General features: G+C 41.2%; 1 protein-coding gene across 3 annotated transcripts; it reads right to left on the minus strand.

Annotated features, from left to right (window-relative positions):
* Positions 1–4,643: 4,643 nt before the first annotated feature.
* RFXAP (regulatory factor X associated protein) lies at positions 4,644–13,266 on the minus strand. 3 transcript variants are annotated; one of them, XM_080614074.1, is made up of 5 exons: positions 13,194–13,266; positions 12,660–13,032; positions 9,804–9,911; positions 6,177–6,283; positions 4,644–5,260 (listed from the first exon to the last, which is right to left on the minus strand). In XM_080614074.1, exons 2-5 carry the CDS (start codon positions 13,017–13,019, stop codon positions 5,236–5,238), a joined length of 600 nt encoding a protein of 199 aa, XP_080470200.1. In that variant the 5' UTR covers positions 13,020–13,032; positions 13,194–13,266; the 3' UTR covers positions 4,644–5,235. The 3 variants fall into 3 exon arrangements, with proteins under 3 accessions (XP_080470200.1, XP_080470201.1, XP_080470199.1); XM_080614075.1 differs by having other exon boundaries at positions 12,660–13,029; positions 13,194–13,260; XM_080614073.1 differs by having other exon boundaries at positions 4,644–6,283; positions 12,660–13,254.
* Between the last annotated feature and the right edge of the window lie 228 nt (positions 13,267–13,494).

Raw genomic sequence — 13,494 nt, forward strand, 5'->3', positions numbered from 1 at the left:
ACAGCTCCTTCCCAAGGGAAGGGAAGAGCTCACATCACAAGGGAGAAGTGGTAGCAGTAGATGAGGCAAACAAGTAAATCGGAAGATGACCCCTGCCCAGGTACAGTGATAAAAAGGAAGACTATAATCCATTTATTCCCCTTTCTTTTTGAACAAAGTTTCTCCTTCAGGCTTCTCTAGTATATGTGAATTGAGCTCAGTTAAAAATTCAGGTTTCTCATCATTTACAGCAGTATAACTTTGTATCTCACTTGAATGTCTCCCCATTTTGGAAGGCAACATTTTCTTCTGAAAGGTCTTCATGAACCTATCAACCTGTAGTCAATTTTAAAGCCTTTAAATGTACTCATTAATACTCAAGCTTTGGAGATAGTCTTCCTGAGAGATTTAAAACCACTTACAGGAAGACTGCTTAGTTGAAGGCAGAGTTTTTTAAAAGTTTTTTGAGCCATCAACAGTTCAAACCTTCTTGAAGGTTTCTGTACTATGCGTCAGCAGGCAGTGGTGGGAGTTTGATCAGCAGAGGCATAAAGCATGTTAATTGTGGTACAGAGACCATTTGTTTTCCTATTAAGTGGTCAAGAGAAGTAGGCTGCTTAACTGCTGCCAGTTGTACAGCAGCACCAGTATTAATGTGCTGTTTGCATCTGGAGGTGATAGTAGCAAATCGAGCACACTGGCTGCCTGGAGCCATTCTGTGGCACTCCTGCTTGGATGGCTCAGCCCCATGACCTTGCACTGTAACAGCTGATCAGGTGCCATAAGCAATGGTTGTAGCATTCAGACGTGCAGCACATGCTTTGCCTCCCCATCAGAGGCTACGCCACAAGTGTCTACACCTCATGAAAAAGTTTTGCCTTCCTGATAATGTATCAGAAACACAAAGGGGAACTGTGGCCCCAAGAAACATCAAGTGGAGTCGAGGAAATTCCTTCCATGTCTCCAGCAGGTACTGAGTTGAGGCTTTCACTGCCCTGAGCAGCCTTCTCTGAGTGGTCCTGGCCTTCAGAGATCACTTCCAGTTTACATTGTTCTGTGGGGCTCTGCAGAGATTCAGTGATAAGTGGTTGCCACAGGCAGAGATCTGTGTTAGAAGAGACAGTTTCACAATGAAGCATGTTTATCCTCAGCTATTTTTGCATGAGTTCAGTGCAGGACAGAGTTATGAGGTGTTAATGTTCCCTTAGCATAAAATCAACACTGCAAACATCTCTCACTGTAAATATCATCTGCACCACAGAACTCTTAAAATGGAGAAAATTAGGCATCTGTGACTGTAACTTTATCTAATCTGCCCTTGTTCTTTCTGACTTACAATGCTCACCTTTTCTTATAAGCTCTATGAATCAGTAAGTCTCCCAGTGACTGAGGAATTGCACAAACACCGAGATTTGCAGAGGCAGCTTGGGCAGAGAATTTGATTCTTGGGTGGATGGAAAGGATTCATAAAGAAGCTTGAATGAACTTAGTAACTTCAAAGGAGTCTCAAATATAAGGCAAATTACTTGCTCTTAGAGACTTTTCTGGTGCAGCTATAGCTTTTAGGAATACTTAAGCACTACCTGGTGCTCAACACAGGAAAGAAACATTATCTCCTCTGTACTGTTTGCCTCTTGCCCTGGCTCCCCATAAACTCGCATAGTAAAGCAAACCCACACACAGTAAAGATTAATCAGTCATAGGGTAATTAAATACAATTTTTCAAAGTTGATCAGTGCTGCCCAAATTATAGATTTATATAATCAGAAATGTGCTGAATGTAACATGTCCCACCTGCTCTCCAAGCCAAAGGTGAGAGCTCTGGAGAAGCCTGGAGGGATGTCAAGCTTTTGACATTCACATCTAAACCTGGTTAACATCTAAATCAAGACCTGGTTTAGGGGCAGCTCGAAGTACCGCAATGCTTGAGCTGGTGCTTACTGTACACAGAGTCTGGCTGAGTGTGCCAGCCTCCTGATTAAAACATTAGATATGTGGGGACAAAGAGTGTCCCATGTGATTCAGGGAGCAGACTGGTTGCATCTGGAAACTGCATTTGTAAGATTACTCTGCCTCAGTGCAGGACTAATGAGGAGATCAGTTTTGGGGCAATCATTCAAGAACACTCTAAGCACATCTACTGTGTGCAACTCAAAGAAAACTTCAGTCTGAACAGAAACTGCATGTCTGAAAGACACAAATTAGAGCATTTACCTGGGAATTGCAGTAAGGCAACTCACTTCATGCGTAGCTGGGAAGATGGAATCAGCAGGAGCCTTCACAGGGACTCCTGACTATAAAATCATATTTATAGCAGGAACTAAGAACAGACAGGTGTACTTCTCTGAGAGTGACTAAGAGATCAGGTCACCATCAAAAGAAGAGCCTGATAAGAGTTGGTCCCAATCTTGCAGCAGGGAGGGAGATTATATGAGACTTTAGATCTGTGAATAAAAAGCTTCTCAACCTGGAGGCTTCATTGCAGTCACTGAAACAAGGCTTCATCCTACTGGGAGTACCTTCCTGTGAGGTACCAAAAGCCTGAGCGGGCATTTAGTCTTTGTTCAGCAGAGAGAAATCTCTGTGTCTCCAGTGCAGACAAGCATTTCTCCATGCTGTACAGCAGCACGAAACACAGACTTTAGTTTGTACCAATCATCCACTTTTCAGAAGCTCCAGAGTGGCCAGGAGCAGCCAGAACCCTGTTACCTGATCACCCCAGGGCTTTGCAACCACTTGCCCGGGTATGCCTTACATTGTATTGCCATACTGATGCCATGCTTCCCTGCCAGAGAGGTGAGGCATATGAGCATCTTGCCAAGGGGACACCTCCATTTGCAGCTGGGCCATGCTTGCAACTTGGTGCCTGTTGCAACCTGATAGGCAGGTCATGTCTCTGCAAGGCAAAAAGAACCACTACGTATGTCCTCCAGTCAGCTACTCTTCCATTATAGCCAATGTGAATGGTTGCAGCTAATTGTGAACAGTTTTTAGATCTTCAGTCATAGTGTTTTTATTATCCATGGATGCTGCTATTTTATATTGTGTTAGTATTCAAATAATATTGCATATGAATAGCATAGAAGAAACAGACCAACCAGTTAATAATTTTAAATACAGACCTCATCAGCAAAGAAAAGCTAGAAAAACTTTGGTAAACTCAGACCCCTTGCACTGTCACAGTAGTGATCGCGTCATGTTTCAAAGTGTTTTTTGATGCTAAAGTGTGTGTGAGATCTTATTAATTCACAGTTGAGAAGCTTTGCAAACAAGAGAGCAAGGGAACAATGATGAGCAGAGATAATGCACAGGTTAATTTTTTTTGCTTACTCAAGCAATTGGAGATTTTAATTATTTATAATAGTTTTTAAGTACAAGTTAAAAGTACCACAGCATACTTTCAGCAGGTAACTCAGTGTTAGCAATTTAATCCCTCATGTCAGCATCACCTCCGTGATATGAATGGGCCTGAGAAGCAAGACAAGAAAGTGAAGAAATGCGCCTTTTTGTGTGCATGTCAATGAAGCCATAAGGCTGTAACTTCTATGCAGTCAAGGGGCCAAAATGGTGAACTTGAGCAAGGTGTGGAGATTTTTGTGTTAAGTACAAGATAGTCTGGTGCAGAAAAGCACCATGAATCATAGATTTAATAGCGTCACTTCCATCTGAACAATTCTGCACTCTCTTTTTCATCAGAATGAAAGCAAAACATCTGCACCACCCACAAGAAAGTCTTATTCCGTTAGTGATACTCTGTAAAACAGAGTAGTTGGCTGTATTAAGAATGCTAATTGGACTCTTGCCTCTTGGGCATGGAAAATCTCAGACATATTTTAGTTTCTGGAGCCTGAGAGAACAGGGCAGCTTAGAGTCCTCCCACCAGCCCAGCTACTCTGGCCTGTGCCCTGTTGTATTGAGAAAGATACAACAACTAGTCATGAAGTGTACGTTTTCCCAAGCATTCCTCCTGATGCATTTGATTTGAGGCATTCTGAAGTCAACATATTTAGTCTGATGTTTGAACAATAAACTTCATCTTCTTTGGCTGGAATTATTCTATTGTAAAAGGGATTATTCACGTCTTGTGTTTTACTGTTAATAAAGATATTTCAGATTTAACAGCTCTTTCCCTTGTCTCACATTTTTCTCTTTGAAAGAGATTGGCCCTGGAAAGCTGTAGGTCCTTGTCTGATCACTGGTGACCTTGGGAACCAGAGCATTTAGAAAACCTTTATTCACAAGTCACTCTTGGGGGAGAGGAAACAGTGATTTCACTGAATCAGTAATAGGACGAAGCAACACTTTCCACAGAATAGGATGCTAGATACTGTAAGATGGATTGGAAATTAATACTCCATAAAATATGCATGTTATAAAGTATATGTATTCCTCACTGTCCCATGGCAGATTTGAAGGTTCAAGGGGATGATCATCGTACTATGGAAGGAGGCAACCTTGAGCCAACAGGCAGTTGCGAGCAGTAATACTGCCCTAGGACAGAAGCCCAGCTGTGAACCAGACAGACATTAGTGTGGAGACAGACCTGCAGCTGCGCAGGTTCTCAAACTGCTCAAGGAATAAAAAGAGAAATACAGTAAGAATGTACTGTCACAGAAGTCAGGTTTTAAACCTGACTGATTTTACTTAAAGCTAAAACAATAGCCTTGGAATGCAAAAGTTTAATTCCACCTAGTCAGTTAGCCATTTTAGAATAGCAAAACAACTAACATGCAGATTTAATAGACTAAAAAAAGACAGACTTTAAGGGGGTTTTTTTGTTGGTTTGTTTTTTTGTTTTGTTTTTTTTTTTTTTAAGAAAATCAAAGATTTTACTCAAGCAGTTATTGGTCCAGAACGGTTGATACAAAGTTTTTCTTTTTTAAAGAACAACTTGCACAATGCTAAATACAATAAATCCTTACTGAATAAGTTCTATTCAAACACAAAGCACAGCTTGTAAAAATTTATAAGACTAACAAATACTTCTGAAGATATATCATGCAGCAGACTGAACTGCTGCAGTATCAAAGTAGTACTTCAATAAGCACCTACATCATTCAAATAACCTCTATTCAGAAATGTGGTTTAATATGAAACTTTCACTTTTGAAAACAAAAGGTGGGATCCAACACTTACATAATAGTTTTTGTAGCCTCAAACCCATCACTTGGCAGCATCACCTGAATTGGCTGAAGACCTGGGAAGTCTAGCACTAGAGCTGATGAGATACCGGTTGTCTTAGTAGGACAATTTTAACTATACTTTTTTCAGAAGAAACAGGCTACATAAAGGAAAAAAAAAAAAAATAAAAAAATTACATTTTAGGGTTTGGATGCACTTGCTATTCTGAGTGAAAAGCTTTAGATTTTAATTTATCACTGAAAAATGAGTGATATTCTCATCTGTAACTAAGTTATATTTCATGTATAGGAGGTTGGTCCTTGCAAAAAACTCCACAAAACAAGGTCCAACTTTCAGCTGCATACATTCCACCTAATTCTTCTAAAGTTTTTTTGCCATTTACCTTTTTTGGAACTTTTAACCACAAATTCTTTCACATGGTTTGCACAGACAATGATTTCAAATCTACTTAACTTGTACATAATGAGTATATAGCAGGAGGATCACCTGATTTACACTTCTCTGAGCCAATGGATCAACTTCTGGATGGCATCTTGTCTTTGCCTTATGTCCAGCAGAATGAATTATGCACTAAAGTCTGCCACTTCCCTGAGCAATTGCTGTTAGGTCATGCCACTGGATCGGCTCAGATTCAGGACTTTATTTCACAACTTCCATAGAAAGTAATTGACTTCCTTCAATGATTGTCATCAAAGAGCGACTTGTTTAACAGTAAATCCTTATATAGAAGAATGTTGATATAGTGGAAGACTTTGGTAGGAAAAGGGTGAACAGCTAAACATTACTGATACAAACAAATTTCTACTAAAATCCTAAACATTCAAATTAATTTTAAAAAGAAGCAAAAATTGACTCCTCCAGATTTGCTCACAAGTTTGCAGACACCCAAGCAGCTCAACACCTCAAAAGTGCAAACAAGAGACAAGTAAAATACATAACAGCAGCAACTTCCGCTTCCCTTTAAACATCAAGATTCTTTGTATTTCTATAAAACACACATCCTATTCCTCCTTCAGCACCAGACTCATTTGCAGGCATTGATCTGTTCCAATTACCCGGGTGCTCCTTGAAACTGTTGCTGCCTCTGTTCCAAAGACTGCTGACTTAACAGCTGCTGTTGTTTCTGTAGAAACTGCACTACTTCTGGGCTTCTGAGTAGAGACTGCAAGAAAGGGAAAACAGACTTTAAAGAACATGCATTAAATAGCTACCACAGTGATTATATGATAATACTTTTTCATTAAAACGATTTGCACATTACCTATTGTTGTGGTTTAACCGCAATAAGCCAGCTAAGCTCCACACAGCCTCTTGCTCATTCGCCTCTACTGGGATGATGCACTGATCATCAATAACTAAGTCATCATTGTGTCATCAACAGCTTTTTCATCACAAACCCAAAACACAGCCCTGTGCAAACTACTGTGAAGAAAATGAACCGTATCCCAGCCAAAACCAGTACACCCATATAAATGGGAGTTCAAATAAATGCTGAAGAAGTACAAAAAAATATCTAGGAACAGTTCAGGACATCAGCAGTTAACCAGAAGCGGCATTAACACACATCCTGAATGCAAACTCAGAATGTAAAGAATACACATGATCACAAAAAAAAACCAAAAAACCAACAAAACAAAACCCCAGAAATAGCAAACAAGAGTAATCTAATCTTCTGACATATTGAAATAAACACTTTTCCACTGTGCTTCAGTTTTGAGTTCTACATGTCCCACTGCAGATAGCTCAAAATAATAAATAAATAAAATACTGTAATTCTACAGCAAAGCTCATGTGTCTCTCAAAGCTCAAGCATCTGGATGATGCTCTTAGTCACATGGTTTAGTTCTAGGTAGTCCTGCAAGAGGAGCTGTCATCACAGGTCTCTTACAACTTGACATACTCTAACATTCAGCGTCCACTGGGCATTCAATAATTCCCCAACATTTCAAAACATCAGTCCAGCCATGAGGAATGAGTTAAAAAAATCCCTCTGCCTTCAGTCAAATTACAACTGTATCTAAAACTATTTGCATCTGGCTTCTGGCCTGAACAGTTGCAGTCTGTGATCCTGCTGTAGCTGTTCACTCTCATTCCTGCATGGTGGTGATTCAAAGAAATCACTTAACAGTACGCACTGTAAATCACAGACTTTTATTTGCGCCGGGAGCATGTGGGGGTTCAAACCTCCATATACTTCTTCAAAGCACAGTAAATTTCAGGATTTCTTTACACTTTAAATTCTCATCTTGATATAACTTTATCTAAAGCACCCAGGCATACAATTCGGTAAGTTATATAACTGTAGTTCTCTTAACCTACTGCACACTTGGGTTAAGGCTACAATGACAGTCTATTGCTTACCTTTTAGCTTTCAAAAACTAATACCTTCGAGCTATGTGCTTAGTTCTTTGTTCAAATTGTTATCATATCCTACCATTAGGGATGTCCCTACTTACAAGCAATTTACAGAAGCAGATGCAAGCCATCTACAGTCTTAAATTCTAACGCATTATCATGCCTCACCACAAGGGCAGGTTCCCACTCTCAGAGGGGCCCCCTGTTCAGCGAGCAGTCATGTTTAGGTGCTAAGTGATACTCACGCTAAAAAGTAAAGTTATTTCAGCTAAAGTCTAATGACTTGGTCTCAATGGCAGCACAAGTGTTTGCAAGGCCAAAGAGCAAACCAGGTTGGGAATGGATCTTTCCAAAATTTAATGGAGGAAAAAGGTTATTTTTCATCTGAATTAATTCCCTATACTGCTTGCTCGTTATGGTCACTTCTGCAACACAACAAAGAGGTACTGCAACTCTGCAATCCAGATCAACATTCAAAAGGACCATCAGCTTCCCAGGGTCTAGAACTTTAATGCTAGTAGGAGCAATTCTTCTGAGATTATCACTGAAGACAACCATTTTGCATACAACTCATACCTACAGCAGCACTGGACAGGCAAGATTAGTGAATCAGCCATTGAAAGCAGTATCTAACAACAAACAAGCTCACTAACCAGAAGCGCAGCCACCTTTTCCTTACTGTACATTTGCTTTACCAAGTCTCTTCACTGAACAGGGTGGTTCTTTATCTGGTGCAGTTTGGTGACATTACGGTGCTTCAGGCTCTTCCATCCACAACTTGCTGCCTTTCAGCCCCTTGCCTCTGCTTTCTACATCTTTATCCAGTGCAAGCTGCACATCCAGGCGGACAAGGACCACCACAAAAGCCTCTCCTCACAGAGATTAACCACATGCAAGACACTTATGAGCAAGCACAAAGGACTTGGCACTTCTAAGTGATAAACGTGCAGGCAGCTGCCAGTGACATGCAGTAACTTTCTTGTGCAAGGATGCAAGATATGGAACAGCCTCAGATGCAACACACTGTGAGAGATCTTTCTAGGTCACCATGTAACCCTCAGGCACTGTGTTGTGTAGATATGCACAAAACACAGAAGAAATTCTGGAAGAAATAATCCTGAATGAGAGAAACCAAAACAAAGCAGAGAGAAAAACAAGAACCACATCAAGGAGGATCTGAATCTCGCTTTACCAGAATACTGCAAGGAAACCTCAATTTTTGAAAAGCCTTCACATAATTTCTGCAAAAGCTCTCAACATCTATGTAAAGAGCTTCCGGATTATATATTTCTAGAAAATAAATAACGTTTCATTCATAAAATATCTTTCAAATTTAATTAAAAGCCACATGAATAGAAACAAACAGGAAAGGAGACAACAATTCAGTAAGAGAGGCATGAAAAACAACACGTGAAAAATAAATTCCATAGTTTGTTGTATTCTTCCTGTACAAACTGAAGAGCTACAGATACTCTTCTGAGCTTTAGACATAATCTTTAAATAGGCACTATTATTGAGAAAGAATTCAAAATAAATCTACGTAGCTGTATACTTAAGACTGACCCAGTTTCTTTAAAGACTTTTTAAATTTCTGAACAAACACTACAGCACTTTAATGAGTCTTGTTAAATTGGTTTGCAGAGCTAACAGAGAGAACACAAATCAGTCCCGTTAGCTTTTGGAGAAAAGAGACTGGTAAAAAAAGGCACAGAAAGTTGCAATGAGGCCGCCAAAGGAACACTAAGTACTGACTTATTTCCCTTCATCAGGCTTAATTCTTCAAATATACTCAAAGTAACAGCAAAAGTGTTTGACAATTTACAACGCACCGTTCATGCAGTCTGCAAATATTGCAAGTCATACTGCTAGCATAAACAGTTTGCTTTATCGACAAACATATATGCAATTTTAAGTGTGATATGATAGGTCTACAACTTTTATAACACATTACAGTAATTAAAGCTTGCATCAGACCTAAAGCCCATGCATTGTGGAGCTTTACAGAAAAGCTGGTTCAACAAGTTAAAAACATTTGTTATACTATAAGCACTGTTTACCCTAAAGAAATAACTACATCTCTCTAGTACTACAAAAAAACTCAACTTCAGTTAACATGGCAGCAATCATGAAATTCAGTCATCTTAGTATTTTTTACACAGTCGCTGAGACACACACATCTGCTCTGCAGTGTATTTCAAATTTGGAAATATGCACGTGTAGTGCAGGATCATTAAACTAATTTATATCTTTACAAGAGTGACAGTTAAACATTGTTACACTGTATTTACTTAATTTCAGTTCAAAACCGCTAAGAAAACAAAACTTACCAATCTCTTTTTATTCAACACTTGTTCTAAAAGAGTAGGTCTTGCTGGGCGATCTCCAATGGATCCCGTTCTCTGTTTTGTAACAGGAACGGAACCTTCAACACAATCCTGCACACGAAAGAAAAAAAAATAAAGAGAATTGAGACTATAAACCCTGATATAATGCTATATTTACTTTTCACCACAGAAAGTCCCAAGAGTAAATGTTTGCTTCATTAATTTACAGAGGAAAACACCAGAACAAGAATGGAAATGGATCTATTCAAGAATTAGCCTCTTCTTTCACTATTTCATCAGTAACAGTGAAGCAATGCAGCTGAGTTAGCCTTCTAAATTGCACAACTAACCAGGTTACCATGGCTAGTTAAAGGTTTGAATTTACTTGACTACATTTCTTAAAAATGAAGTCACTCACAACATCTCAATCTCAAGGAAGTGAATTATATGTAACAATATGGTAGGAATGACAATACTTTTAATAGCAAAACTAAATATACTTCAGAACACTATTATGAATTCTTCAAAGCCACAGGCAGAGACAGTAGAATCTACAGAGTTTTTTCTTTGTAAGTTTATTCTGTTCCTTCTGCATTCATCAGTCACATGAATTAGGCTGTCTTCTAAACAACACAGCTCTACAATCTGCTGTAGAGAAAATATTCATAGTTTGGAAAATTTCAACCAATGTTGAAGGCTATGTATATTAAATCCACAACTTACTGACATTTCCATTTACCTGAAACAGTTCAAGCAACAACAACAACAAAGTATCCCGGTATCATTCACTTCAATTCTGTCCACAGAAGTGAAAAATTAAAACTTCTATCAGGAATCTGACCCTGCAAGACAATGGTATCTTGGGGGGCCTTGACAGACACCACTGCAAAAAAGTGCAGGAAGTTCAGCACTAAATATCCTGTTTTCTTCTGCAAGTCCAGGTTTCAATGCCATAACATTCAAAGCAACCTGTATTTGCAGAAACTGGGAGAAGCAAGCCCACTCTCTTCCAACAATGAGCACTATTTCATGTTACAGACCAAAAAAGTCTTAATGCATCACTACAAAATGCAGCAATTTTACCCTTCCCTCATAAAGTCCTCTTTTCTAAATTAGCAGAGTATTTGTGTATACACATCATGAACTGAGCACAATGAGTTACTAGGAAAAGAGAGAAAGGTGAAAACCTGCCAGTATGTAAATCTAGAATTCACCCACATCTTGAATATTGTGTGCAGTTTCTGTTCTCTCATCTAAAAGAGAAGTAGCTACTAGAAGTTGAGAAGGTTCACAAAACAGTAACAAGGATGATAAAAGTAAAAACTTTTTACTTGGAAACAAGCACGCTACAACTTTTCACTACAGGTAAGAAACAAGGGGCAAGCCTACCAAGTAAGTGTCACAAACTGAACAGGAATTAGTTGTTTACTGTATTTTCTAATTTAAATGCCAACTGGCAACTTAGGTTAGCAGCCAGGTTCAAAAATCAGTGAACAAGTCTTTCAAACCAGGCAGCAGACCTGAAGAATCAGAATGTAATGGATGCTGAGAGTTTACAAAGGTTCAACAATAAGTCTGAAAAAGTATATGGGACAGCCATTACCTAGAGTTACAAAATACATCAGAAAGCCTACTGCTATATCAGCAAGTCCTCTGAGCTGAAAGAAGCAGAGAAAAATAAATATTCCGTAGCAGCATCACCTACACTTGCCTTTTTCTTGTACACTTGCTTGATGGCAGCTTTTACAGCCAGACAAAAAAGATTCTTTGGCATGACACCCACTATGGTAACTATTATATTTACATGAAACAAACAGACAAACCAACCAAACAAACAAAAAAACAGAAAAAAGGGAATTTTTTTTTGATTGCTAGTTTGGAGTTGTATCAGTTCCCAGACACGTAACTCCACAGACAGCTGTGCTGACAAAAAAGGGTTGTGTTTAGCAGGAATGTCAGGCATGATTTTTTAATTCTAATAGTAACCACTATTTTACACTTGCCCCTTCGAGCACAAACTAAACAGCACCTTCAAAATAAAACCATTTCCCACTTTTTAGTTATCTAAATACAAAATCTTAAATGCTAACTTAGTACAAGTGACCATCAAAAACTGCTTTATCCCGGCTGAGTCCCAAACTATAGGAGAAAATATCTAAAAAGTTAAAGGTTAGCATCAGCTCTCCCATTGACAATATTTCCCCATGTAAGTAATATACCTAAGCTTATCAAAGTAAGTATGACCTACCAGTGGTCTCAATATTTAACTGCCATTTTATACATATATATGTATATCAACAAGTACCTTGAAGAACCTACACAACTGGTTTTTATACACAACATAATGTAATACCAAACTGCCTTTTTGAATGTAAAACTCCATCTTTCAGTACCAACTGGGCAAGATTACTGACATCTCTCTTAGATCTATACTTTCATCTCCTATCCAGTGAAATAAACACACACTGCACAGCAAAGCTACCTTTCGGCAAGATCTTCCTTCCTGGAATCTTCTTGTCTCGTTGCAAGTTGCTACAGTTTGTATCAGGTAAGAGAAAAGAACCAGTGTTGCAGAAATAGGAGCGATCTCTAGGAGTTCACTAGATTTCTCTCCTTTCCCATTTCAGGCTGCCCAAAGAAGTGATAAATGCCCCATGCCTGGCAGTGTTCAAGGCCAGCTTGGACAGGGTTACAGTCTAGTAGAAGGTGTCCCTGCCCATGGCAGGGGGGTGGAACTGGAAGAGCTTTAAGATCCCTTCCAACCTAAACCAATCTGTGATTCTATGACCCCGTTCAACGGAAACCGGTTTTCCACGGGAAGCCTCACGCCGCCCACCCCACCCGCCGCCGGTGCCTCACCTCGGCCCGCGGGCCGGCCCCCGCGGCGGCCGCCCCGCCGCCCCCCAGGGCCTGGTCGCTCTTCTTGCGCTTGTATTTGTCCTTGTAGATCTTGTTGCGGTGGCGCTTGCACATCCAGGGCTTGCGCTGCTTCACCACCTGCGTGGTGGTCTCGCTGCAGCCTTGGTAGGTGCAGCTCTTGCAGCCGCTGCCCCCCGCCGCTGCCGCCGCCGTTTCGCCGCTCGAAGCCGCCGCCGCCGCCGTCGCCTCCTCCTCCTCTAGCTCCTCCGGGCTGGCCGTGCTCTCGCCGCCCGCGGCCTCGGCCTCCTCCCCGGCCTCGGCCTCGCCTTCGCCGGGCACCCCCAGCTCGTAGAATAACATGAGGCCGCCGCTACTGGAGGGCGGCAGCGAAGGGTCAGCGACGGGGAGCGGCAGCACCCCCCCCGCCGCTGCCTCCTCCTCGCCGCCGCACGGCTGCATCACGAGCAGCGCCAGCTGCGGCGGCGAGGAGGAGGAAGAGGAGAAGGAGGAAGAGGGCGCAACACCAGGACTGACCCGCAGGGCGCCGATCAAAGAACCCCCTCTGCCCACCGCATCCCGCCGGCGCAGGCGCCGCGCGCTGGGGCCGCCAAACTGCGGCCACTGCGCATGTGCGTGCCCGCCCGCCCGCCGCGCGAGCGCCCCATTCCGCTGGCGGCATGCCGTGGCCAGCGCGCATGCATGGCGGAGCTGGGTGCTTGGGGGCGATGGTGGGGCTGGAAGTGGCGGTGGAGCCTCCTCTGGGATTTGGTTTTTGGGGCCGCGTGTTGATTCGGAGAAAACTCCAGGAACAAGCTCGCCAACAGAGTTTCAAGTT

The sequence above is a fragment of the Psittacula echo genome, assembly GCF_963264785.1.
Source record: "Psittacula echo genome assembly, chromosome: 3".
Taxonomy (NCBI): Eukaryota; Metazoa; Chordata; class Aves; order Psittaciformes; family Psittacidae; genus Psittacula; species Psittacula echo.